The sequence below is a fragment of the Salvelinus namaycush genome, chromosome 6, assembly GCF_016432855.1.
Source record: "Salvelinus namaycush isolate Seneca chromosome 6, SaNama_1.0, whole genome shotgun sequence".
NCBI classification, from domain to species: Eukaryota; Metazoa; Chordata; class Actinopteri; order Salmoniformes; family Salmonidae; genus Salvelinus; species Salvelinus namaycush.
Genome location: NC_052312.1, coordinates 34,704,186 through 34,730,788, shown reverse-complemented (window position 1 = coordinate 34,730,788; position 26,603 = coordinate 34,704,186). Strand labels below are relative to the sequence as shown.

The following is a 26,603-nucleotide window of genomic DNA, read 5'->3' as shown; positions in this document are numbered from 1 at the left end:
GTTCTCTGTTGCTCCCATTTAAAAACTATAACCCTATAGTCTACACACAAGAAACACAAGGAAGATAGACTACTACAACCTCAATCAACAACTGTAAATGGTCTATTTGGGATGTCTGAAATGTCATGAACTTGAAGTATGTGGTGTGATGGACTATCAGTATAATTCCTCTCCTTTCACTAAGCCTGTCTCCTTTTTAATGATTTATTTTATCAGGCAGGTCAATTAAGAACAAATTAATATTTACAATGACGGTCGGTCTCCAATGACAGCCTCTCCCCTCTCTAGCTCTTGTCCTGTTGTCACCCCCTGCTCCAGCATGGACCTTGGAGTGGCCCATCGTCAACGCCACAACCCTGTTGACAGCATCTGCCGTAAACTGCAGACCATCCAGCGGCACGACCGTGAGGTGAACCCCTCCTCGCCCTTCCAGATCCCAAAATTCACCCCCAGCAGCTACGACAACCCCCAGTCCGGCCTGCGCCGCAACCTGGAAGTCATCCTGAAGAAGCGCGAGAGGGAGGGGCTGTTAACCCCCAAGGGTTCACCCCAGCTTCCCAGGAGCTCCCACTGTCCCAACTCCACCCCTGTCAACCCCACCATGAACCCCCCAACCCCAGTCAATGCTACTTTCACAATCACCAGTAATCCCGGGGAGTGGAGGGGCACAGGGGTGGGGTTAGGAGGGCAAGGGAGAGGATGGAAGAGGAACTGCTCCACCCCAGCTGTCCAGATTGGAGACACTTTTTTCAGCTTCTCTCATGGTCCCCAGTTTACTCAGCCTGAGGGGACAGGGTCTGACGGCAGTGAGAGGCACAGGACCCCATCTCTGTCCCAAACTCACACACCTGCGCATAGCCTGCTGTCCTATAACCTCAACTTCTGCTCTTTGGACGCCACTGCCAACCTGCTGCAGAGTGAGCTGCCTTACCCAGCCCTGGTTGTCAAGAGACTGTCCATGGGAGAAGGTAAGGGGAATACACACACTCACTGTGGGATTACGAAAGCACTGCTCAGTTCTTAGTGAACAATGATATCAATTATAGATGATTGATCACAGGAGGTTAAGAGCATTCCTCAGGCCTCTCACACACTCCTTTCCATTCGCCATGTCTTATGTCACACACATTATGTACATTTTATTATGTTGCCTCACGGAAAGTTATGCAACTGACAGAACAATCATGTTTATTGGCCGCTAATGTCTGTTGATCGATTGGCCAGTGTAGTTACAGAAAGTGTGTGTGTGTGTGTGTGTGTGTGTGTGTGTGTGTGTGTGTGTGTGTGTGTGTGTGTGTGTGTGTGTGTGTGGGAGCCATGTCCTCTGAGAACCGGAACGAGGTGATGGCTGAGGTCAGTCTGATCTGTGAAGAGGATTTACTAGACACCATTTTCCACGCTTGTGACACCCAGCGCAGAGGTACGCACTCACTCACATACAGTACTGAACTCTCAAATATATACTGAACACAGAAGTACACTGGGAATATCAAATCTAGCACATTGTGAAGTACACACTCTTCTATCCAGACTCACAGTATCGAACGCACACAGTATGAGGCACAATCTCATACACACACTCACTGTGATAATGTTTTGTAAAAAAAGGCAGTCAATAATTTGCTCCACTGGGGTGTAGCCAAGTCTGCTTTCTTTTCTTTGTTTCTGAAGCAGTCAGTGATGTGGTACAAGTGCTCCAGGTTCCCTGTGGGTGGTTCTCTTTACAGTCCTGTTTTGTTTACTGAAAGCTGTTACTGAAGAACCTCAGGCGGAGGAAGGAGATTGCTATGGCGCCTAGGGAGGTCCCTTACGATACTAGTCAACAGACTGACCACCGTAACCCAGTAAATTACTATGGTAAAGACAGTAACCTGGGCCCCTCCTGCTCCTTCAGGTAAGGTGTACGTGTCTTGTATCGTGGACTACCTGCGTCACACCACCAGCCGTGGTTCTGAGGACAGCGGGCTGGAGGACCTGTGTAATATGCTGGACCCGGAGCACAAAGATATCTCCATAGACCTGGACACCTACCACGCCATCATGAAGGAGTGGATCGATGACTGCAGAAAGAATGGGTACTGGAGCTGTTTTCTGTGCCCCCCCCCCAAATGGCACTCTTTCCTTTTATAGTGCACTACTTTTGACCAGGGCTCTGGTCAAACGTAGCGCACTACATAGCAGTGCATGTCGTCTTGTCACACTTTTGTCTGTAGAGGGTGCTGTGTTCTAATTCATGTGTTCTGTCGCAAGGGCAAATGGATACCAATTTTTGCAGCTGAATATTCTTATCATAGAGCTTGTTGTCTATTAGATAAGCTTTTGTAACTTCTGTGTGGTAACCAATACATTAACCTCTGCATTCCTGGCTGTGTGTGTAAGTAAGCCTGTGATATTGTGACTGTGTAATGTCATGTTTCTGGGTGTCTGTCTCCTTGTCTTCACCACAACCACAGGGTCGACACACCAGAGGACCTCACTCAAGAGTCTGTCAGACTCCGAGACAACCTGTCAGGTGAGTTGACACAGACATATACAGTTGAAGTCGGAAGTTTACATACACTTAGGTTGGAGTCATTAAAACTAGTTATTCAACCACGCCACACATTTGTTGTTAATTAACAAACTATAGTTTTGGCAAGTCGGTTAGGACATCTACTTTGTACATGACACAAGTCATTTTTCCAATTATTTACAGACAGATCATTTCACTTATAAATAAGTGTATCACAATTCCAGTGGGTCAGAAGTTTACATACGCTAAGTTGACTGCCTGGAGAATTCCAGAAAATAATGTCATGGCTTTAGAAGCTTCTGATAGGCTAATTGACATCATTTGAGTCAATTGGAGTTCTACCTGTGGATGTATTTCAAGGCCTACCTTCAAACTCAGTGCCTCTTTGCTTAACATCATGGGAAAATCAAAAGAAATCAGCCCTCAGAAAGAAATTGTAGACTTCCACAAGTCTGGTTCATCCTTGGGAGCAATTTCCAAATGCCTGAAGGTACCACGTTCGTCTGTACCAACAATAGTACGCAAGCATAAACAACATGGGACCACGCAGCCGTCATACTGCTCAGGAAAGAGACGCGTTCTGTCTCCTAGAGATGAACGTACTTTGATGCGAAAAGTGCAAATCAATCCCAGAACAACAGCAAGGGACCTTGTGAAGATGCTGGAGGAAACAGGTACAAAAGTATCTATATCCACAGTAAAACGAGTCCTATATCGACATAACCTGAAAGGTATCTCACGAAGGAAGAAGCCACTGCTCCAAAACCGCCATAGAAAAGCCAGACTACAGTTTGCAACTGCACATAGGGACAAAGATCGTACTTTTTGGAGAAATGTCCTCTGGTCTGATGAAACAAAAATAGAACTGTTTGGCCATAATGACCATCGTTATGTTTGGAGGAAAAAGGTGGAGGCTTGCAAGCCGAAAAACACCATCCCAACCGTGAAGCACAGTGGTGGCAGCATCATGTTGTGGGGGTGCTTTGCTGCAGGAGTGGTGCACTTCACAAAATAGATGGCATCATGAGGATGGAACATTATGTGGATATATTGAAGCAACATTTCAAGACATCAGTCAGGAAGTTAAAGCTTGGTCGCAAATGGGTCTTCCAAATGGACAATGAGCCCATGCATACTTCCAAAGTTGTGGCAAAATGGCTTAAGGACAACAAAGTCAAGGTATTGGAGTGGCCATCACAAAGCCCTGACCTCAATCCCATAGAACATTTGTGGGCAGAACTGAAAAAGCGTGTGCGAGCAAGGAGAGTAGGCCTACAAACCTGACTCAGTTACACCAGCTCTGTCAGGAGGAATGGGCCAAAATTCACCCAACGTATTGTGGGAAGCTTGTGGAAGGCTACCCAAAACGTTTGACCCAAGTTAAACAATTTAAAGGCAATGCTACCAAATACTAATTGAGTATATGTAACCTTCTGACCCACTGGGAATGTGATGAAAGAAATAAAAACTGAAATAAATCATTCTCCCTGCTATTATTCTGACATTTCACATTCTTAAAATGGCATCCCGGGTGGTGCAGTGGTCTAGGGCACTGCATCGCAGTGCTAGCTGCGCCACCAGAGTCTCTGGGTTCGCGCCCAAGCTGGGCTGGGTTCGCGCCCAGGCTCTGTCGCAGCCGGCCGCAACCGGGAGGTCCGTGGGGCGACGCACAATTGGCATAGCGTCTTCCGGGTTAGGGAGGGTTTGGCCGGTAGGGATATCCTTGTCTCAGTATATAAAATGTATGCACTCTACTGTAAGTCGCTCTGGATAAGAGCGTCTGCTAAATGACTAAAATGTAAATGTAAATGTAAAATAAAGTGGTGATCCTAACTGACCTAAGACAGGGAATTTTTACTAGGATTAAATGTCAGGAATTGTGAAAACTGAGTTTAAATGTATGGGTGTATGTAAACTTCCGACTTGAACTGTAGTCTGTCTGACTCCGAGACAACCTGTCAGGTGAGTTGACACAGACATTAGAGGACTAATGAGAGAAACGGATGACTGTTCTGAGGCGCAAAGTTTATCCAGTTGATATTCTCTTGTACAATGTCTCCAAGTAGCCATGTTGCCCTCTCTCTCTCTCTCTGTTCTCCGTCTAAGAGAACGTCTCCTTCTGTCTCATTTTATCAAATCAATGTATTTTCTCCCTCGTTCTCTAAGCATAGATAATTTCTCTCCTTCTCTCACTCATCTCTCTCTGTCTTATCTCTGTTAGCTAAGAGGTCTGTCCTGCTGAACATGACCTCAGGCAGTCTGGAGGCATTCGGAGGGGAGGTGTCACGAGCAGATCTGTAAGTAATGTTCGGTTGTGCGTGCTTGACATTGTCCAATTCTACATTTGACGAACCGTGTTTTACCCTGTAGTCTGTTGTTGTGTGTATTCCTCCCCAGTGAGACGTCCGATCTGGTGTTCTGTGTGTCCGACCTGCAGTTCAGTAACCAGAAGCTTCAGCAGGAGGTGAGGAAGCTTAAGCAGAGCATGGAGACCATGGAGGACCATAACCAGAAACTAGCAGAGGAGAACGAGGAGCTCAAGTCACACGCCAGACTGTAAGGATTGTACACACACACCAACAGATGCAGACACACGCAGTCACACATAAATGCCTATCTTCCTATTCAATTCTCTGCGTTGAACCTCCACACACACACATCCCCAATTATAATGTCCCTCTCTCCCCCCTGTAGAGGCCAGCAGCTGGCCCAGAAGGAGAAGATGTTGAAGGATGAGGTGGAGGAGATGAAGATGAGTCTGAGCTGTACAGAGGAGGGCAGGGCCAGGGCCTCAGCTCAGAGCAAACATATGGTATATATACACACCCCATCTTCACTGTCATGCTATTCAACCATCTACACTGAACAAAACGCAACATGCAACAATTTCAAAGATTTTACTAAGTTACAGTTTATATAAGGAAATCAGTTGATTTTAAATAAATTCATCAGGCCCTAATCTATGGATTTCATATGACTGGGAATACAGATATGCATCTGTTGGTCACAGATACCTTAGAGAAAAGGTGTGGATCAGAAAACCAGTCGGTATCTGGTGTGCCACCATTATTGCGGCGAGACACTTCTCCTTCGCATAGAGTTGATCAGGCTGTTGATTGTGGAATGTTGTCCCACTCCTCTTCAATGGCTGTGCGAAGTTGCTGGATATTGGCGAGAACTGGAACACGCTGTTGTATACGTCGATCCAGAGCATCACAAACTTGCTCAATGGGTGACATGTCTGAATATGCAGGCCATATTGGACATTTTCAGCTTCCCGGAATTGTATACATATCCTTGCAACATGGGGGCCGGTCATTATCATGCTGGAACATGAGGTGATGGCGGCTGATGAGTGACATGACAATGAGCATCAGGATCTCGTCACGGTGTCTCTGTGCATTCAAATTGCCATCGATAAAATGCAATTGTGTTCGTTGTCCATAGCTTACAGTATGCCTGGCCATAGCATATTCCCATCCCCTCCATGGGGCCCTCTGTTCACAATGTTGACGTCAGCAAACCGCTCGCCCACACGACGCCATACTGTCTGCCATCTGCCCGGTACAGTTGAAACAAGGATTCATCCGTGAAGAGCACATTTCTCCAGCGTTCCAGTGGCCATCGAAGGTGAGAATTTGCCCACTGAAGTTGGATACGACGCCGAACTGCAGTCAGGTCAACACCCTGGTGAGGACTACGAGCACTCTGATGAGCTTCCCTGAAAAGGTTTGTGCAGACATTCTTCGGTTGTGCAAACCCACAGTTTCATTAGCTGTCTGTGTGTTTGGTCTCAGACGATCCCGCAGGTGAAACATACCGGATGTGGAGGTCCTGAGCTGGCATGGTTACACGTGGTCTGTGGTTGTGAGGCCGGTTGGACGTACTGCCAAATTCTCTAAAACGACGGAGGCGGCTTATGGTAGAGGAAATAACATTCAATTCTCTGGCAAAGGCTCTGGTGGACATTCCTGCAGTCAGCATGCCAGTTGCATGCACCCTCAACTTGACACATCTATGGCATTGTGTTGTGACAAAACCGCACATTCTAGTGGCCTTTTGTCTCCACCACAGCCAACAAAACACCAAATTATGGAATTTCTCGTGGAAGAAGGGTGTGGCATCCCTCCAATAGTGTGCCAGACACTTGTAGAATCTATGCCAAGGTGCACTGAAGCTGGCTCGTTTTGGTGTTTCATTTGGCAGTTACCTGTATGCAACTAACTATACAATGTCCAGAGCCATATACTAACCCAACATCTCCCCAACAGGAGAGAGAGAACCAGAGTCTGATTGCAAAGATAAGCTGTCTTCAGGATGAGGTACTGTACTGGATACCTTTCTCTCTTCACACAGAACCCCTTTCAGCAAGATCTACATTGATCTTGGGTCATTTCAGTACTTTATCATGTATTTAATTGGAGGCATCTAAAAGGTGCCTCAAGTGCTTCTATGTGGTTGTCATTCCTTTTAATGAGAGATGGATTTGGTGGTCATCAGGATTGTACTCTCCGACCAATCAGTGTCATTGGTCAGTTAAGTGCCTACTAGGGCGACAAAGCAGCAGCACTATCTGCTTCCCCTGGGAACTTCCCATCTGCCGTTTTTCCAGGATCCAGGACAGTGTTTCCCAACCCTGGTCCTCGAGTACCTCCAACAGTACACAGTTCCGTTGTAGCCTTTTACAAACACACCTCATTCAACTAATTGTGGGCTTGGTGATTAGTTGACAAGTTGAATCCGATGTGTTACAATATAAATGTGTACTTTTGAGAGTAATGTAGGACCAGGGTTGGGAAACACTGATTTAGGAAATGCCATTCCATAGCTATCTAGTCTATCTAGTCTAATGTACCTTGTCCGCTGTTAGGTGACATGGTAGGGTAAAATAAGCCGTCTCTTTTGGGTTGAATTACTCATCTCTCCCTCCTCCTACCCCCCCTCTACCTTTTGGACTAGAACATCAAGGTCACCATGGAGATGGATGACCTCCAGAAGAGGATGATTGAACTGTGTGACCTAAACGCTGAGCTGCAGGTGGGTCCACATAACCGTTGTGTGTCTGCAGTGAATAAAAGTGAACAAGCTATTGTACCGTCGAGGGAATAAGCGATTCAAGGTAGGCAACTAGAAAGCGGTTTCCTGGAAACAGATTAAGCCTAGTTCTCGCCAAAAAAAAAATCACTTTCAATTAAGGTTCTCCGTTTAGAATGCTTCTTAGTAATCTGTTTCTGGTCAACTGCACCTAGAAGTAAAGTAAAGGTTGTGTGAATGTTTGTTTTGCCTTTTCATGGTCTTCTGAAAAGGCCTGGAGTGCAGTGCTATGGACCTGTGTAACTGGCCTTCAGGATCAACGTGATCCCCCACGCCTGCTCCTGATTGGTCTGTCTGTGTTGTGGATGAGTGCCAGCGGTGTCATGGTGTAGTGTCTGTTCTCTCATCCACAGGTCCAAAACCATTCCTTCGATGCTGTCGTGAGTGAAAAGGAATCCCTCATACTCCAGGTCAGTATCATCTGAATAAAAAAACAAAGCATTTCTTTCTAGTACTTTTGTTCAGTATCTGTTCAGTAAGGAATAAAGCTGTATCGTTATTGTAGCCGTGCTGTCCCCTACATTTGCCATGGTAACACGGCTGTACAAAGCGAAAGTCACATTGTAGATTGGGTCCTGAGATCAGTAATAACCCAGGCTTCAGGGTATGGAAGCCTTTTGATCTTTAATTTTTTTTGATCTTTTCATTCATATGACCGTACATGTAGAACGTTTCCGAGACATTGTCCTGGGGGAAATATGATATTGTTGATGAAAATCAAGAATATTGCTGTCATGTTGTCACCCCTCTACAGAAGTGCAGACAGATTGAGGAGCTGAAGGGTGCAGTGGTGGAGTACTCGTCAGTCACAGAGGTGAGGAGGCTGTCTGGAAATCATTACCCTATCCCAAATCTCCCCTTAGCCCCTATTCCCATGCACTAGATCATAAAGGAGTGGGTGGGTACAAGCAGCAACACTGTAACCCACTGCTCTGAACTGCCGACCGAGAGCTCTGCAAAGGTATTTGTCAGGCCTCCCGAGTGGCGCAGTGGTCTAAGGCACTGCATCGCAGTGCTAGCTGTGCCACTAGAGATTGTGTGTTCGAGTCCAGGATCTGTCGCAGCCGGCCGCGACAGGGAGACCCATGGGCCGGCGCACAATTGGCCCAGCGTCGTCCAGGTTAGGGGAGGGTTTGGCCGGCAGGGATGTCCTTGTCCCATCGCACACCAGCGACTCCTGTGGCGGGCCGGGCGCAGTGCATGCTGACACGGTCGACAGGTGCACAGTGTTTCCTCCGACACATTGATGCATCTGGCTTCTGGGTTAAGTGGGCATTGTGTCAAGAAGCGCAGTGCAGTTGGGTTGTGTTTCGGAGGACGCACGGCTCTCGACCTTCGCCTCTCCCGAGTCCGTACGGGAGTTGCAGCAATGAGGCAAGACTGTAACAACCAATTGGATACCACGGAATTGGGGTGAAAACGGGGTATACAAAGTATTTCTGTCTCTCTCAGCAGAGCACTATGGATATCCATTTCTTTCTGTCTCTGTCAGCTGCAGTGAATATGTATTAGCTGCAGCAGTAGTGTTGTTATCTAACTGTGTTTGATGTCTGTTGTTGTCTCTGACAGCTGTTGAGAGCAGACAAGACCAAGCTGGAGAGACGGATGCACATGATGCAGCCAGACATGGCAGTGTAAGTACACTGTACTAGAGATGGCGCCTTGACTATTCTAGTAACAGGATTGGGGAATGCTGTGTGTTCTCTCTGTTGTTTAACTATGTCCTTTTGTCTTCGTAGTTTGTTCCGTTTTGGTTTGCTCTCTCTCTCTCTTTCTGCCGTGAAGCAGTCTTTTCTCTGTGGAGTGGGATGATGTTCTTTTTTCCCCCTTTCTCATTCTGTCCCTTTGCATTCTCGTTCCCTCTCTCTCGCTCCCTCGCTCTCCCTCTTGCAGTGCAGGTCTCTCCCTGTCGTTGGCATACAGGTTGAACCAGAGCACTACAGGATCCCTGCAGACAGAACTGGCCCTTGCTCAAACACCTCCGGAGGTGAGTGAAATATATCCCCTAGTTCCATGTTTGCGGCTAGTGAATTGAACACCCACTCTCTCTGTTTGAGTACGCTCACATTTTCGAGCAACAACCCACTGTATTCACCCAAAACATCAGCTCCAGGGACCCTATTAGGCTACAGTTTATTGACACCATCAGCCTATCCGCTTCAGGGTAAATGACCAAGTCGTGTTGTTTTATTTCCAGGGTGCGGAGTGTGTGTCGCCGCTGAGCTTTGCATCTGCGCTAGATGAGACTCTGGACAGGGAGGTGTTACTGCTCCTGCAGGGCCCCACACCTGACCAGATGTCCCTTGAGTTCAAGAGCCTCGTCAACAAACTGGTACTCTATACAGTAGACATTGTCCCAATTTTACACTATAGATACAGCAGTCCTGATAATTCATTAGATATCTTCAGCCCTTACTGTCCTAATTATGCACTCCATACACTATGCAGGGACTGGTATCTAACCAGCACACATTTTAAAAGCAGTGTTCATGGAGAAAACTACTTTTTGTGCGTCTATGATGTCATTGTTCTTTGACTATGTGGTGTAGATACATTACTAATTTTCTTCCATAGCAAATTGAATTTGATTAATACTTCAAGTAGTTACGCCTGAAACACATTCATTGTTTTTCTGTTTGTTCTCAGAAGAGAGATTTTAAGGACGAGGGCCTCTCCATCTTGTCAACACTCAGAGGACTCATACACCACTATGGAGGACCAGGGGCTAGTAAAGACCCCAGACTGCAGGTGAGGGGCATACACACCCACACACTATCTTGATCTCTCTCTCGCTCGTGCGCACGCACCCACTCACACACACACTAGAGAGCCATTAGTGGCTGTATCAACCCGCTATCTAGCCCAGTGGTAGAGGAGGATGTTACTGAGTAACTCTGTTACTGAGTAACTCTGTGTGTGTAGGTGTTTGTCTGTGCGTAGGCATGCTGGGGGTCAAATATGTGTACCAAAGCGGAGGTTGGTGTTTCTCTAGGGTCAGAGATGCAAGAGAATAAAGCAAATCTATTTTGGTTTTCCATCATATTGCTTTTCACTTATCCTGTTCTTTCAGACCAGTGCAGAATGCAGATACAGGAAATGAGGCAAGGAAAAGAGCAATTAGGATATTGAGATGCACCCTACTGAGTTCAATGTGGAGAGTAGGGAGGAGTTTGAGCTGAATAGGACTCTCTCTGCTCGTAGTTTTTATAGGATTACATAATATGGCCATTCTCTCTCTCTCTCCTCTCCAGAGATCCCTGATCTACAATGTTATATAACTATCTCTAGCCCATCAATGCCTATTAATGCTGTGCGGCTTAGTGTGCTGTAGCGTAAATGCAGTCTCTCTCTCAACACACACACGCGCCCCCCCCCCCCCCCCCTCTTCCTGCTCTCTCGTTCTGTCTTTGTCACCTCCCTCTGCCCCCCTCTGTCTCTTTCATTCCCCCTCTCCCTCCCTGTCACTCTATTCACTCCCTTTCCTCTCTCCCACCTCCTTTCTCTCTCCGATCTGCATTCGTCAGACACGTCCACAGTAAACATTCTTCTTGGGTAAAGAGTGAGTGCAGTAGTGTCACTAGATGGACACACTTTACTGTATGTCTAGTACTGCTGGATAGACTATCGGTCTGACTGCCGGAGACCCAGCAGCTCCAGGAAGAGGCTGACTCCCTGACCTTTCTCCCCCCCCCAGGCGGTGCAGTCTGAGCTGGATCAGAGGAGGACGGAGTGGGGCCTCAGCCTGGAGCAGTTGGACCAGTACACCGACTCCCTGGAGAACGAACTGATCAAGATGGCCAGCAACATAAGGAGGTCCCACACTGAGATACTACACCTGTCAGTCAGGTGAGTGGGGGTTGAGTGTGTGTGTGTGTTGGAAGTGAGGGTCAAGAGGAACTGGTGCTGCTCTTCTCTCACTGGTCAAGGAGGTTTTGCGGGTCTTGTATAAGAGAGGGTTACAATGTGGAGGGAGGGGCTGTCATTGTCTAAGATACTACCCTGTGGCAGGAGGGATCTTGGGAGGAATCTGGTCATATTTGTCTGCTCTCCTGAAGTCTCTGTGCTCTGGGTCTGACTGGGTGACCTCTAACCTGTCTAAGTAGTGGTTGGGTCCTGGCCCAGTATGGCTCTCTATCTGTAGCTGCCTCACTGCCACGTGAGTCCGTTCCACACTGCCGCCCTGCTCTGGAGGATAAAAGGGGGAGGTGGGCCGTTATCAGGCCAGGCTGTGGGAACGTTGTCTGGGCTAGCCAGCTGTGCACAGGCCCTCTAAACTACTCTGGAATACTCTTGGACTGGGTGTTAGGAGCTGTCCGATACTGGGAGTTAGGGGCTCTCCAGAGCTCCTATCATCCTAGTACAGGCTGGGCAACAGCAGCATGGGACACTGCATGGGCCTGCGGATTGGGTACAGTATGTTATGTTATGGACCCTTCACTACGCTGTCAATGGGCTGGGTGAGAGTGATGAATCTGTCAATTTGCTTTGTAGTCACTGGATGCATGATTGCCATGGTTTCAGAAGTATTTGTGGCTAGTGACCATTTTATTGTTGACTTTAGTGTAGATGGATGGGGGGGGGGGGTTGTTTTATGTGTCTGTCTGCGTAAATATGTGTGTAATTTACGTGGGTTCGTCCGTGCAGGGTTCAGGAGCAGGAGAATCAGAAGCAGCAACTGCGTGAAGAGTTGGACCAGCTAAATACCCCGGGGGACAGCAGGGAGGCCAGCTGCCAGACCCCCGACGAAGACCCACAGGTAGGAGGGAGAGGGAGGGATACAGAGATGGAGGGAGGAACGAGGTAGACAGGACAGCAGTGAGGCTAGCTGTGAAACCCCTGACCCTGATGATCCACAGGTAGGACTAATTGAGAGATGGGGAGACATGGGGGAAGAGGTGGTGTCCCCTGTGCGCCACAGATGACATGTAGCTTTTGAATGTCTAGAATATATTGTTGTAGGAAGATAAGAGAAAGTTAGCGTTTCACTCAACTTGTATGCAAGAAATATGTCTGGTATAGTGGATATTGGGCTACTGTTATCACACAGGCATTGAGAGCCATGGAACATAGCAGAGAATAGAACTCTGATTCAGATGGTGAATAGTTGTGTAACTTTGGAGTACGTTTTCCATCCAGATGGAGAGGCTGTTTAATAGAGATGCTAAAGGATGGAGTGGGAGGCTGTGTGGACACTTTGCACACTTTCTGATACGGAAAAACTATTCTGTGTTCATCTCTCTCCTATTCTGTGATGTTATTTTGTGAGTGCCTTTATTGTCTATTATCACCCATAGGCACAGGTCTAAGATCAGTTTACCATCTCCCCAACCTTAACTATTAGGGAGGAGAAACACAACTGATCTTTGATCAGCATTTGGGGAAAATGTCACTTCATCGTACTCCATGTTTGTTTTGCTATTAAACTCATAAACCTCACATTAGCACTTTGAACAAGCTCCATTCTATGTATATATATCTATCATTTATTTAAGTAGGGACAGATGCAATTAAAACATTGACACATTGAATAAACAAGTGTAACTTTATCGTACTGTTTGTTTTGCTCCTGACGTGATCTGAGGTTCTATTCTATTCAATCAGTTTGTATTCTTGAACCTTTCTAGACAGTTTCTCCTGCACTACCGTGCTTCTACGTGCTCTTTGGTGTCTAGGCAGAGTTACTGGAAAACCTCTGACAACTTCTGATGTGAAAAATGCTTTAGAACTAGATAGGATTGATTGACCTTACATCAATTCCCTGAACAGGTTTTAATTCAGCTGATTTACTTTGTCAGGCTGGGGAGGACCTGTACTGGGACGAGGAGTTTGTCCTCCAAGACTTCCTGAAGAACGAGGGGGTGGAGACGTACAGGGACTTCAAGAGTCAGGAGACGGGCCCGACGGACGAGGACAGACTGACGGAGAGAGGGGATCAGCCTGGAGAGGGGGAGGAGGGGGAGGTGGGGGAGAGGTGGACCGTGGTGGGGGGAGAGGGACAGGAGGGGGGACTGAGGGGGATCTCCCTTCTCTCTCCTCTCTCGGAAAAAAGTGAACCCGACCAGATGGAGGGAGAGGATCTGAGAGGTGAGTGAGTAGGATTCCACAGATTAGTAATGATCATGATATCCTATTATAACTCCATATTGGGCTGTGTTTTAGTGAGTTTACAGGAGTTCCTGTAAGGTCTTTCTCTATGGTTCTGGGCTACTGGGCCGGGTGAAACACTGGGTAAACCAGGGGTTAGTGAGTCCGTCAAAAGCCTGTGTAGATTACCCCTGTAATCCCTGGAGTCACAGAGCACTCAGCCACCCTTGAAGAATCAGGCCCAGACACCCACCCAGCCCTCTGGGGTTTGTGGCAAGGACAGCCATAGATGGCCAGGGTCTCCAGATAGGGACCTCTGTGTGTGTGTGTGTGTGGGTGTGTGTGTGTAGCTGTTCGCTGGCAAGCCTTCTATGGCCAGGTGTTAAAGTCATCCAAACCTATTGGAAGTGTTCAGTAATCCCCAGTGGTCTCCCTGCATCACTGGCTGCCAGAACCCAAAGAATGTGGTTATTACTGCCTCTAAACCCACTCTAACACAGACAGGGAGTTCAATGGTCTAATATTATGGTCCAAGATGGTAGTGGGTGGGGCTTAGTTTGACCGTGCCAGTGGCCCCAGCTGAATATCAGAGACGATTTTTCAACTTTAACTAATTAGCTTTTCTTCTTCCTTCCTGTCTCTCTCTCCCCCTCCCTCCCTCTCTCTACCCCCCTCTCTGCCTTTTTCTCTCAGAAACCACAGCGTCAACAGACAGTGACCAGAGGGTGAACAGTCTATCCCCACAGGTAGATGGCAGTCTTTAAAACCTATTACTGTGGATGTACTCTTACTGTGACAGTGTTATGGTTATCCACTCCAGACTTAAAAGACTGAACTATATAACATATTTTTTTTAAATGCACGTTTTTGAGGGGTTACCCTCGTCATGCGTTTTGTGAAAGGAACACAGCTCTGTCGCTGTTAAGATTTGACTGGTGGTTGTTTTTCATATAAAACAAAATGGGTGTTCATTTGAGTAGAACCCCACCTTGGAACATTGCTTTGAATGGGGATGTCCCTTCTAGTATGTAGATCTACGTAGTCGTCGGAGTGCGTGTGACCGTATGTGATGATGATGACAGTTTTAAGAGGCCACTTCTTCCTTTGGTACTGGTGGGCAGGAAAAGGGGAAACGGTCATAGGCCCCGTTCAAATACTTTGAACATGCATCCTTCCCTCACCTCTTCCTTGAATGAGTCACCTATCTATCCTGGTCACTTAGGTTTTGTGTAGCTTTTACCAGTCCTGTCATGTCTGATCAGTGACCCCTCCAAGGAAGGAACACAGGAAGGAAGCATTTTAAGAGTATTGGAACAGGAGCAGAAGTGTGAACCACACCTCTGTGAATAGACAACAGGACATGGACCAATCTAGGCTGGAACACACTCTTTCCTTCCATATTCCTCTCTCATACTTTTTACTTTCCTCCCACTTGACATAACAACTCATACAACCTTGCTTTTATTTGACTACCAAGTGGACTTATTTGCTCATGTCACTAGTTCTAGATAGACAAAAGAGAATGGCTCATCTTCTGCAGTCGAGCTTTCTTACTTAATCGGATCGATAGGGAATACAGAGGTGATATAAGAGGTTGTTTTTTTATGCTTTGTTGTTGGGTAAGCAAAGGCATTGTTGCTTGCCAGTCTATCGCTACATCCTTTCACATTAACTGAATGGACAGGTGGCTGTTATGTATTGATGCTCGTCTGTTTATCATATTCATACTCTTTCTTTTTTAAATGATCTGTATGTGTTGTGACTCAGGGTGCCAAACTACCAGAATGCTTTGGGCCTGAGGACACCCACCAGCAGGCTGTTGACACCGAGGAGCATCCACTCCCTCCCTCCCACTCTTCTCTATTGGGTAAGACCAACTCTGTCTCCATCACTCTCTCTCTCTTACTCCCCTCTGATCAGTCTTTCTCTCTCTGCACCATGCAATCCCTGACTCACTCTAGCCTGCAACTACAGCAAATTAGTATTGTCTTCATGCATTCAGTTGGATGGCCCTCGCCAATGCCATTTCACCTTATGACTCCTACTCACCCTTTTGTCCAGATACAATGAGCCCTGACACCATAGTGCCTCTTCTTCAAGACACACCTCAGCCTGGCTCACCAGAACACGACAGGACTGTCACTGCTGGGAACAGTCCACCCCCTAGGCTGGCTGAGATTGTATCTCCCAGCTGCACTTACCCTGTGATGGATGAGACCATTTTACTGACTGGAAGGTGAGAACAGAGCTCTCAGTGGCTTTTACTGTACAGTTGTAGTTTCGGTGTGTGTGAGTGCACTGTAACACGCTTCTCTTCCTCTCGACACATTTGCCAGTCAAATTTAGTATTTTCCAAGCTGTGAGGAGGGAAATGTTTGCTGTGTAATTGGGCCCCTTTAGTGATACTTTGCATACCCCGAAGCACCTGTAATCGGGGCTGGGGCAGTGACCGCTCTCATAGGTTGGTGCAGTCACAGTCAGTGACCCCAGCTGCTTCCTACTATCTGAGAGGGAGAAACACCCACCAAAACATTTATAATTTCTCCGGTTGGGCTCCAAGCGACACTGATACACTGATTTTTCACCTTTCTCTCTGGGTCAGCCCCCAGCAGACCGATGGCAGTGGAAGAGGAAAAGGAGGAGAGGACAACATCACCTCAACCAATATGAGTGACGCGCAGGTCAGTACAATACACAGGAAGTATTTTACGGATGGCACGATGATGGGAAAACTAACTTCCTTCATTGACAGTCACAGCCACTGTGACACCATCTCTCTCCTCTCGACTTCCCCTTTTCTATCGCTTGCTCTTTCCCTCTCTTTGTCTTTTACTCTCTCTGTTCATTCTCTTCCTGGTTGGGCTGAGTGGTGCTGTGTTGTGGATGGAGGGGTATGGACAGGGGCTAGTCGGCTGAGGGCTGTGCCCAGAGAGGAAGGGGTTAGGGTGGAGGAGGACCATGGTCCCTAACTCCTGTGTGAGTATTCTGCCCCAATTGCTTCACTGCACCACTGCACTGTACACTTTGCCAAAGGAGGCAAGTATGGCTTATTTGGTTCCTAGCTCCAGATTGTGCACATATGTTATGTCTGTGTAATAATGTAGTCTTTATCTTTACGTGTATACCATTGTGTAGTCTACTGTAAACCTTTCTCTATATTTTCTGAGCCGGTTTGTGTTCGGTTATTTCAGTCTTGTTTACAGGGGTTAGCTGTGATTCAATCCGCAGAGACAGACATGCTATTTCTGTTATTCCAGTCTCCTGCTCTGTGTAGGCACAGCGGAGTGGCACTACGGTGAGAAATGTTTCCAGGGGGAGCCAACAAATTCCTTTTAATCGAGTTGAGAGTGCAAGTTTCTTCTGTCTGTGGTGAGGATTAGCAAGTGGTTAGAGCTGGATCTGTCTGTCAGTTTGGTAGACTGGAGAGCAGGTAGCCTAGCGGTTAGAGCTGGATCTGTCTGTCAGTTTGGTAGACTGGAGAGCAGGTAGCCTAGCGGTTAGAGCGTTGGGCCAGGAACCGAAAGGTTGCTAGTTTGAATCTGAGCCATGTGAAAAATCTGTCTGTGCCCTTGAGCAAGGCAGTAAACCCTAATTGCTCAAGGGTAGCCATTGATGCCTGACCTTGACCCAACTCTCTGAGTGTGTCTTGGGGAGAAAAACACAGGAGAAAAGCAAGCAAGCGCCCACCTAATAATAATAATTAATATGTATCTCTTTGTAGGCTATTAATCAACAGTTTGACTTATGTGAGTTTTTAAAACCCAATTAACAACGGTAACCAGGATCCCAGGACTGTCTCACTCTTCACATTTCCAGAAAACAAAATATGAAATTACAATATTTTCCCCCAATGTCGCACTAACGCAATTCCACAAAATATACATGTGCAGCAGAAGATTGGCCAAAAAATAAAATGGCACATTATCCAATCAGGTTGTTGCATGGAAGCCAAACACATTTACTAAACACAAAGTCGCCATCAATTCAAATCACGCACACAATTGACACTGCCGGACTGCACACAGAGAACGGAATGCAGTTTAGAGTTATCATCAGAGGTTTCATTATTAAAGCACGTGTCAAAATACCGTTTTAACATTTCCCCGGCTTCTCTGCGCTGTCTCCTATTGCTGCCCATATGAGAGCTTCGGTAGAGAACGTGTGATCAGCAAATGGTATTGGTTCCCGTTAAGATACCTTACAATTTCCTCTCTTAATTTCTCTGTTATTCATGAGCTGACCTGCTATCTGTATAATCATCCACTCGATTTAGCCAAATAGGAGATATTATGTCATTCGCTGGGAGGTTATCTAGCAAGCTTAGCAACTTTGGTCATTTTACTTTTGTTTGACAGCCGTTACAAAGTCTGTATGATTTGAAAACTCAAGAGTGCGCTCTGTGTTGACACAGCCTAGGCCTATAGCCTACTGCTGAAATATGCTGAATTAATTGAGGAACATAACGCTCAGAATGTATGAACGGCCTGTTTCGTAATTGGCGAACAAAGTTACTATATCATTGCTAAATATCAATTTCACTTGGTGTGAAATCTTTACATAGGCTAGTGGTGCAATGACTATCCCTGGCTTAGTATCTTGGCTTTAAATGGGCACAACTGATTTTTGCGGTATTTCCTGGGACTCTCGGGTTAAATATGCATTATTCCCGGTATTGAAACTTGGTTGAACACACTGAAAGCTTTATAATCCCTTTATGAACACTTCATGACACATAGTAACATCAGCTTTGGCAGTTATTCAGTGGCAAGAAACAAAGACTGGTGTTATTGGCCAAATCTGCTTGACTTCAACACCGTGTTTGCTTAAGCAATGTCATGGACCGGTTGTTGCGTGAATAAATGCAACAGTCTTGGATTGTCCCGCGTCCTCCCTTCTGAATAACCGTTTTGTATATAAACATGGGTTGTGTAGAGTTTAAAAGCTTCATAGATAGATCCAGATCCCTTTTATCTGTTTTGCAGTGAGATTTGAGGTTGGTTTTATAGTGTCATTCTCATCTTGATTGTTATGCACAGTTCCATTTACCTTTTTAACCAATCCGCATTCAGGATTAGACCCACCAGTTGTATAACAGCCCTGCGCTGAAGTGCCCTGTTTTATATAGTCAGTGAGTTCCACTCTTACGTATCTGAAGTGTGTGTGCTGTATTCCACCGCCCCCACTACTTACTGCCCTGCCAGTGTAAATGCGTCGTCCACACTTACTCTGTCCAACACTCATACTCGCAGCCCCCGACACACACACACACACACCGCACACTCCGCTGCAGGGCTCTCCATCAACCAGCACATTATGTAAGAAATGAGCATTCTCCATTCCATCCTTGTATATTCACTGTACAGAGCAGAGAGAACATTCTGATGCCATGGGACAGGTACGGTATGCAATTGTGCGTGTGTTTCTCTTTTTAATCGTGAACTTCCTCCGACAAATGGTGCTGAAAGTATGTTACAAGGCCACCTGCATTTATCTCTCACCTCTCTCGCTCTTTCTCAGAAGCTAACCCAGGACCAGCTGGCTGAGAGAGTGCTAGCAGAGGACAGGTGAGTGTCTGTGTGTGTATACATGGTTGTGTCCTAGTTACATGATGGAAGTGGTGTACTTTCCTCCGACGTATGCTGTCTGTGTGCTGAGATGTTAGGAGGTTTTCTGTTAGGAGGTTAATGTCTGCTTTGTTTGGAATTGTTTAGAATGTTACTCTTGCTTTTGGTTGTGATAGAGGCACACGGTAGTGATAAGGGCAAGTTGTGCAATTGTTTTGGCATGGTGGAATTGCTGCAGCGCTCTCGTGTGTGTGTGTGTGTGTGTGTGTGTGTGTGTGTGTGTGTGTTCCAGCACCAGCCTGTTACCAGTACTAGAGGAGGAGGAGGAGGGCATACAGGAGTCAGTGGTGCAGGTGTCTACAGCGGAGGTGGAATTGGCAGGTAGGAGGAAATAGAAGAGCTATGGCCTCCTGCCAACATTGTGTGTGAGGGAGAGTGTGTGTGTGTGTGTGTAACACTCCTTTCACCGTCTCTACAGGGACAGTCAATCTGGCAGGGGACGGAGGCTCTCAGACCATGGATGGACTGAATGTTGCGCCCACTGACCCATCACAGGGTCCAAGGGATGCTGCGACGCCTGACCCCCCAGGAGCCAAAATTGACTCCCTGTTTCTCAGGAGCAAGTTCAAGAAGGAACTGGTGAGCTGTCTATTTAATGATATATGGCTCCCTGTCTCAAATGGCACCCTAATCCCTAGTGCACTACAAGGGGTTCTGATCAAAAGTAGTGCACAAATCATTTGAGATGAGATCTCTGTGATAGTGAGAACTTTGCATACATAGTATCATGACCTTGTGACTTATTGAGAAAATGTTGTCTTTCCTGCCTTGTGTGGGAGTGAACATTCTTTCACTTTAGTCGACTCTGTGCTTATCTACACAGGGAAGCACTTCACAGCGCTCTGGCGGAATGAATGATAGTCCTACAGTATACCTAGCTAGATCTGTACAATGTGACATTGGTTCCTGGATACAGTCTGTTAGATCGTTAGAATCGTGTGTGTCTGAGGCGGAGGATAGCAGCGAGACCGGGAAGAGTGTGTGTACAGTGAGGGAGAAGTGTGTGTGTGTGTGTGTACGGAGTGTGTAACGTTCACCACAATCATCCAGGAGCTGTCTCACAGTATGGATGTCATCGAGGAAGGGAAGGTACAAGAGGAACAGAGTGAAACCAGTGTTACCACAGAGAAGGACGGTGAGTTAACCCCAGATACCTCAGCTGAGAATGCTCCTAATATATTGATGATAGTATAAGTCCAATTACTGACTGAAGTCAAAATTGTCACATTGTGTGGTCGATTTATAGTTTTTCTAATCTATCTCTTTCTATTGTAGAACAGAGATCAATAGCAAGACAAATGTTTGGATATTTTCAACCATGAGCCTCTTTCTCTTGCTCTCTCTGTGTCCCATACCAGTTGAAACCTCTGTTGTTTCTGAGGACTCAACCGTAGGTGACAGAAGCAGGTAGGATACTCAACAATACAGTACAATACCTCATATTTTAGAGATGCATTGCAAGATAATAATATAAATGCTCTCAGGTACTGACTCATAGCGTTGTTTTCTAGTGACACATACTGTGATACTCTCTGTTTTCCTCATTGCAGCCTGTCCCCTAACGACAAGGAGATTGAGGTAGTGGTAAGCTTTCCAACATTTTCTTTCTCTTGATTATCTCTCTGTATGTACCATCATAGAGCTCAGGCTGTGTTGTCTTCCTGTCAGACGGAGTTCCAGCGCCTGTCCCTGGGCTTTAAGTGTGACCTGTTCACCCTGGAGAAGAGGCTGAGGCTGGAGGAGCGGTCACGGGACCTGGCCGAGGAGAACGTCCGGAGGGAGGTGTCCAGTTGCCAGGGACTACTACAGGTAAGAAGTTTAAGAGAGGGGCGATATGTGTAAGAGGGAGACAAAGGAGTGAGGGGTCCAAATGTAGCTGTCAGGACTTGCTACAGGTGAGAAGGGTATACAATTTCTTTTTTACCTTCCTCGTGTCTGCTCTTCCCAGGCAATGGCCCCTCTGTGTGAGGATGATAACCAGTCTATGGAGATCATCGAGAGACTTCAGAAGAACCTGGACATCCTCATCCAGTCCATGACCAGAGTGTCCAGTCGCTCAGAGATGCTGGGCGCCATACACCAGGTACAGTACAATTGAATTGTGTGATTTGTCCCCCTCTCTCCTCTCTTTTGAGGAGAATCATCTAGGTAGACGGTGTAGGTCGGCGTCTGTGTGATGTCTCTCTCTCCCCCTGCAGGAGTCTCGTATAGGTACTGGTAAAGGGGTGGGGGGGTGTATGTGTGTAACCTCTCGCTCTCTCCCCCCCTCCAGGAGTCTCGTACAGGCAAGGCAGTAGAGATAATGATCCAGCATGTAGAGAACCTGAGGAGGATGTACACTAAGGAACACGCTGAGCTCACTGAGCTGAGAGAGAACATGCTGCAGAACGAGAGGTCCTTCGGCTCCCACTCTGGAGGAACACACTCCGGTGAGGGACACACACACACACACACACACACATACCTCTATCTTATGTTTCTTTCTAATACTGAATATGTTTCCTTCAGATGATTTCAGAGGCAAAAAGCAATCTGGAGCAACGTACTATAAGGTAGGTCAGTTTAGGCTCAGTGTATATGATGTGCTGCTGTTTTAGTCACTGTCTGTGCATCTGTACACTGTCTGGTATTGTTTCCCTATTCCTCTTTTCCTCAGGCATCAGCCCGACGGGTCAGCATAGCAGCTATCCCCCGATCCGGTGGGGGAGGGGGACCCATGCACTATGACACGCCCAATAAAGCACAGGACACCACAGAGACGGAGGCGGAGAGACTCACCCGCAGATCTCCCTGGTAGGTAGACTACAGCACTGTGTGGGGGGGAAATAGGGAGTGGTTGAATAATATTTAACCGCAGTCTTGACCCTGTTTTGCAAAACAAACACCATTCGGATTTCTGAGGGAGAAATGTCCATCTAGGGGCCTTTGTTAAAACATGACTTGCGGGCTGTGTAGTTTGTGTGGAATGTGACGTATGTATGTGGCGCGGTTACAGGAATGTGACAGGGAAGAGCACGGGGCGTCCTCCTCTAAAGCGCTTTGTTAGCTCCGGGGCTTGGGTTGAGACGGATGAGCCCTCACTCGTGATGCTGATGAAGGGGTAAGTGCTGAGATCGACTGTGTGTCAGAAGCACTTGACCTCAACCTGAAAACAAACATTCTGCATGATGTGCCCATTTAAATTTGCCCAACCATGTACTGTATGTATGTAACAAGTCTGTGGTTATACGTATTCAGCAGGAGAACAACCTGCGTACATAACAAGCGCATGTGGGACATTTGATTGCAGAGTATCTGTGTGCTTTTGTGTACGTGCCCTGAGCATGTATGTAACAATGTGGGTCCTTAGTGTGTGTTGTGTTAAACAAGTGTGTGTGTGTGTGTGTGTGAGACATGCATTACAGAGTGTCTATGTGTGTATGTATTTTTGTGTGTGTGTGTGTGTGAACCGTGCATGCCCACACCGTTCCACAGGCCTGCCTACGACACAGACTCCCCTTCAGATGAGGAGAGGAGGGAAGTGCCCGTTCAGAGGAAGTCCAGTCTCACTGAGCTGGGCAACAAAATCACCGCCCTGATTATGCCCAACAAGACGTTAGTAGTGAACCAACCACTAGTGTTTCGCTTCCATCTACAGCCAGGCAGCACTGCTTTTTACTGCTGCGTAGCTGGTTAGGCTTAGCAGCTTCTCTGCTGCTCCTGAGGCTTATATACTTTTCACACCATCGTGCACACTTGAACCATACTGTACTGTGCTGGCTCAGATAATAGTTTTTTTTCACCAACTACCGTGGATGCGTAACGAGGCCAGAGCAGTACAGCTCGGCTTAGCTCAGGAGTGTGAAAAGCGTTGTTGATGCTGTAGCCTGGATTCCTGTCTGTTTTCTGCTTCAGCCAACTGCTTGACAAATGTAAAACAGTTGGTTAAATCATAAGCCCATCTGGCTTCCAGGCTGTGCTGCTTTAGGTCCAGGGAGCAGACTCTGGTCCAGATTGACTGAGCAGAAAGACGGGTGTAAACAATATACCTGGTCTGGAGCGAACGCTTTGTCAATCTGGCCCTTGGTTTCTGAGCCCGGGCAGTCTCTGGTTGTGGTGAGGGTCTCGGTTCAGTGTTTCTGCTTCAAACGAACTCTCCTTCAGCTCTAATCTCTTCCATCCATTCCCATCAGGAGAACTGGTGTGACTTTGTGTGTGTGTGTGCTCTGGGGAGTGTATGTGAGATATGCAGTGCCTCGCCACTCAACATGCTGCAGTGCTTTAGTGCTGTTTTTCTATTGTCTGTGTGCCAGGTGTGTGCTACACAGAGTGCTTTAAAAGTGGTGGTCAGTCCACGCTGCTTACGCCATCCTAACTTAGCCTAGGCACCAGTCTGTTTCTGCATCGCTACATCACTGCTTTGGGGATACGGACAGACGGCCAGCTGGCTAAAGCAGACTGACTGTCTCATCCAGACATTAGCTTGGCTTCGCCTAACCCAGGCTAAATCTTATTTTGGCGTCCATTCTAAATCTTCTCTTTCCCTCTCTCCCACTCTCTCTCCAGTCCCATCCTGGCAGAGCAGGCCGCAGCAGCCCCAGGTTCAGGCTACTCCTCCCAGCCTGCGTCTGCAGCGAGTGGGTCCCGGGGACTGTGGCTGTGGCTGGCCCTAGTAGTGGTCCTAGCAGGCCTCCTGGCCCTCCTAGCCAGCCTGGTGCTGCAGCCGGCCGTGGACGCAGCGCCCGTGGGGACAGGGGACTCCTGGGTGACCATCCAGCAGCTCCTGTGGCCCTACACAGGGCTGAGGCACAACGGACAGCCACCGGTTTAGAGGCGCTGTGGCCCCAACAGACACAGATGGACGGGCAGGCATCTGGCTATGGTCAACCCCTGGAAGGTCTTCTGCAACTTGAACCATCACGTGTGTTAGACTAGTTAGTGTTTGAAGAAAGAGCACTTGAAGACAGAAGCAGTCGGTGTGTTGGTGCTGAAGTTTCTGAACACTGACCACCACAGCTAAGGGAGATTTCCTATTGGTGCCCGGAGACATTCTGCCACACCATTACGGAAGGGAGATTGTAATGTTATTGGCCGTTGTATATGTGGGCACAATGTTGTCCAATCAAGTCAAGGAGGACACCAGTGTTGGGCTGTCCAATCATGTAATGGACTTCAGCGCATGCTATCCAATCACGTCACACCTTTTTGAGCGTTTGTTGGTCCATCAACATGCTTGCTCATGGACAGTGGATTTAGCAGTTTTTGCTTTTTAAAACACATTTCATAGTAAACTTCTGAATCTATGGCATTTGCGGTTGCCTGAAGAGGCCACCACTTTAAGAATTATTTAGCATTAATTTGTTAAGTTGTTGTAGGTGAAATAGTTGTTTTTATTACATTTATGAACCTTGGTAATACACTGCCATTTTTTAAATTTAATTTATTGTTTGACAGCATTAGACTGTGGGGATATGAATATCTATTATATTGCATCTGTTTTTGTTATAACCAGCGTTTTGTTACAAACTCACACACATGGTGTTTACGCTACTTCTTTAAGTGCTCACTTGTGAAATTCATCCACTTTTGTATGTTCCAAAGAGGGGGAGTCAAACTTTACACAATAAAGGAACTTTATTCTACAGAAATAAACTTTGTGGTTTTACATGAGGGTCCATCTGTTGTAAGGGTTAAAGTTCACAGTGAGCAGTCTGTCATACCCACGGTGTTCTGCACAGAGTAGGTTGAAGTTGCCGCTAACCTCTGATACAAGATCAGATATACATATTCCCCCTAATGGTTCAAGTTATGATTGGGAATAGTCCAATCTGATCCTATTTCTGTGGTTTTTGGCTACTCCTACATGGGGAGTCTGGTATCTACTGTAGTCAGGAGTATGTGAGAGGCCGTGTGGCACACAGCAGTCTATGCGCGGCATCGACGAACAGGTGGTGAGAGCGTCGTTCCTGTCCGGCGCGGGACATGCCGTCTCCGAGCAGGTGCAGGAAGGTGGAGTGGAACTCACTGCCGGAGTCCAGCTCTGGAGAGAACGCCTCACTGTGTTCCTTGCTCATCAGCCTCTGGCACCTCCGGGCCCCCAGCAGGTACACACACCACGAGTCCTCTTGGACCGGGTCTAGGTGCTCACACACCTGGGGGAGAGGTTAATCCTACTGTACACATACTGCGACACACACACCACGACGACACTGGGATGGCTGCTAGATGCTCACATTCTTTGGAGAGAAGGTGCCAATAGTACGGTAAATATCCATTCCATCTGTACGGACAAAGTACTATGCAGGGTAATGTCAGTACCAGAGGTGAATGTCAATCAAATCTAGTTGTCCAGTCAACCAGCTCAATGTTTCCCCTATATGCACTGCAGCTCTTTGTTCCTGATTCTGAAGCTACTTCTGTTACTATCTGGGAAGGTCCTCTATCCAAGGACTCTTCCTCATTCTGTGTGTGTGACAGAGGATGTGAGTGTGTTAAACAGTATGCATCTCTAGGTGTGTGTGTGTGTACCTGCAGCACCAGATGCTCCTGGCCACACTGTGTGTTCCACTGGCTCCAGGAGAAGGCAGAGGAGAGCAGTGCCATCTGTTCATACACCGCGTGTTCTATCAGAGGGTCCTGGAGAAAAGGTTAATGTTATGACACAAGCTTTTCAACTCGACACCATTTAAGCCTAACAGGATTTTCAGTTCCAAGAGTTGATTTGTTGAACTTTTTTTTACAGAGGGTCCTACAAGGGAGAAGGATACCGCATCAGACGTGTCACACCCCAATCTAGCAATCCACTGTAGGTTTCCCATGAGTTGCTAATAGGTTTTTGTTGCGAAAGGCTATACAGGTTCAACGGTGTTACAAGCAACATGAATTGTGTGCCCACCCTTGCTTTGTGTAACATTCATCATCTAATCCACAGTATGCGGCTTGATGGCACTCACCTTTTGCGTTTACGGGTGACATATTTGTCGGAGTATTGGTTGACGAAGATGTTGACCCCGGTGCTGACCATGGCTTTCTGCAGTACAGAGGGACTCATCCACTGGCCCAGGATGTGGTTCAGTCCTCTCTCCTGGTCTGACTGGAGCATACACTTGTTGCCCTGTCAGAGGAGCAAGGAGTCAGGATGCATTGTGTCATGGATTTGGGCAATGCCTAGATACAATAATAGCCTCGTTTCCTTCATTACCACTGAAAACATTGGCTAGATTTCCACAATACTGTTTCCCCAGATATGAATCACTGAGGAATGTTCACGAATAAAGGAAGAAATGTTAGACTGAGACGCACCCAGATTC

General features: G+C 47.1%; 1 protein-coding gene across 1 annotated transcript; it reads left to right on the top strand.

Annotated features, from left to right (window-relative positions):
• Window positions 1-319: 319 nt before the first annotated feature.
• On the top strand, window positions 320-24,927 carry LOC120049087 (inositol 1,4,5-triphosphate receptor associated 2-like). Its single transcript, XM_038995332.1, has 34 exons — window positions 320-992; window positions 1,316-1,420; window positions 1,895-2,075; window positions 2,454-2,512; window positions 4,734-4,809; window positions 4,910-5,068; window positions 5,207-5,324; window positions 6,784-6,834; window positions 7,472-7,549; window positions 7,960-8,016; window positions 8,361-8,420; window positions 9,176-9,240; window positions 9,500-9,593; window positions 9,804-9,938; window positions 10,253-10,354; window positions 11,301-11,452; window positions 12,251-12,362; window positions 13,402-13,690; window positions 14,384-14,436; window positions 15,458-15,557; window positions 15,752-15,926; window positions 16,293-16,371; window positions 19,208-19,254; window positions 19,547-19,635; window positions 19,733-19,893; window positions 20,365-20,449; window positions 20,673-20,721; window positions 20,865-20,892; window positions 20,983-21,123; window positions 21,263-21,397; window positions 21,587-21,743; window positions 21,823-21,866; window positions 21,971-22,107; window positions 23,860-24,927. The coding sequence occupies exons 1-34, from the start codon at window positions 320-322 to the stop codon at window positions 24,122-24,124; spliced, it is 4,311 nt and encodes a 1,436-aa protein (XP_038851260.1). The 3' UTR covers window positions 24,125-24,927.
• Window positions 24,928-26,603: the final 1,676 nt, after the last annotated feature.

Coding starts and splice junctions, on each gene's coding strand:
- LOC120049087 (XM_038995332.1), top strand. CDS start 320: ATGGACCTTGGAGTGGCCCATCGTCAACGCCACAACCCTGTTGACAGC. Junction 2,076..2,453: donor GATGACTGCAGAAAGAATGG/GTACTGGAGCTG, acceptor CCACAACCACAG/GGTCGACACACCAGAGGACC. Junction 22,108..23,859: donor CTCACCCGCAGATCTCCCTG/GTAGGTAGACTA, acceptor CTCTCTCTCCAG/TCCCATCCTGGCAGAGCAGG.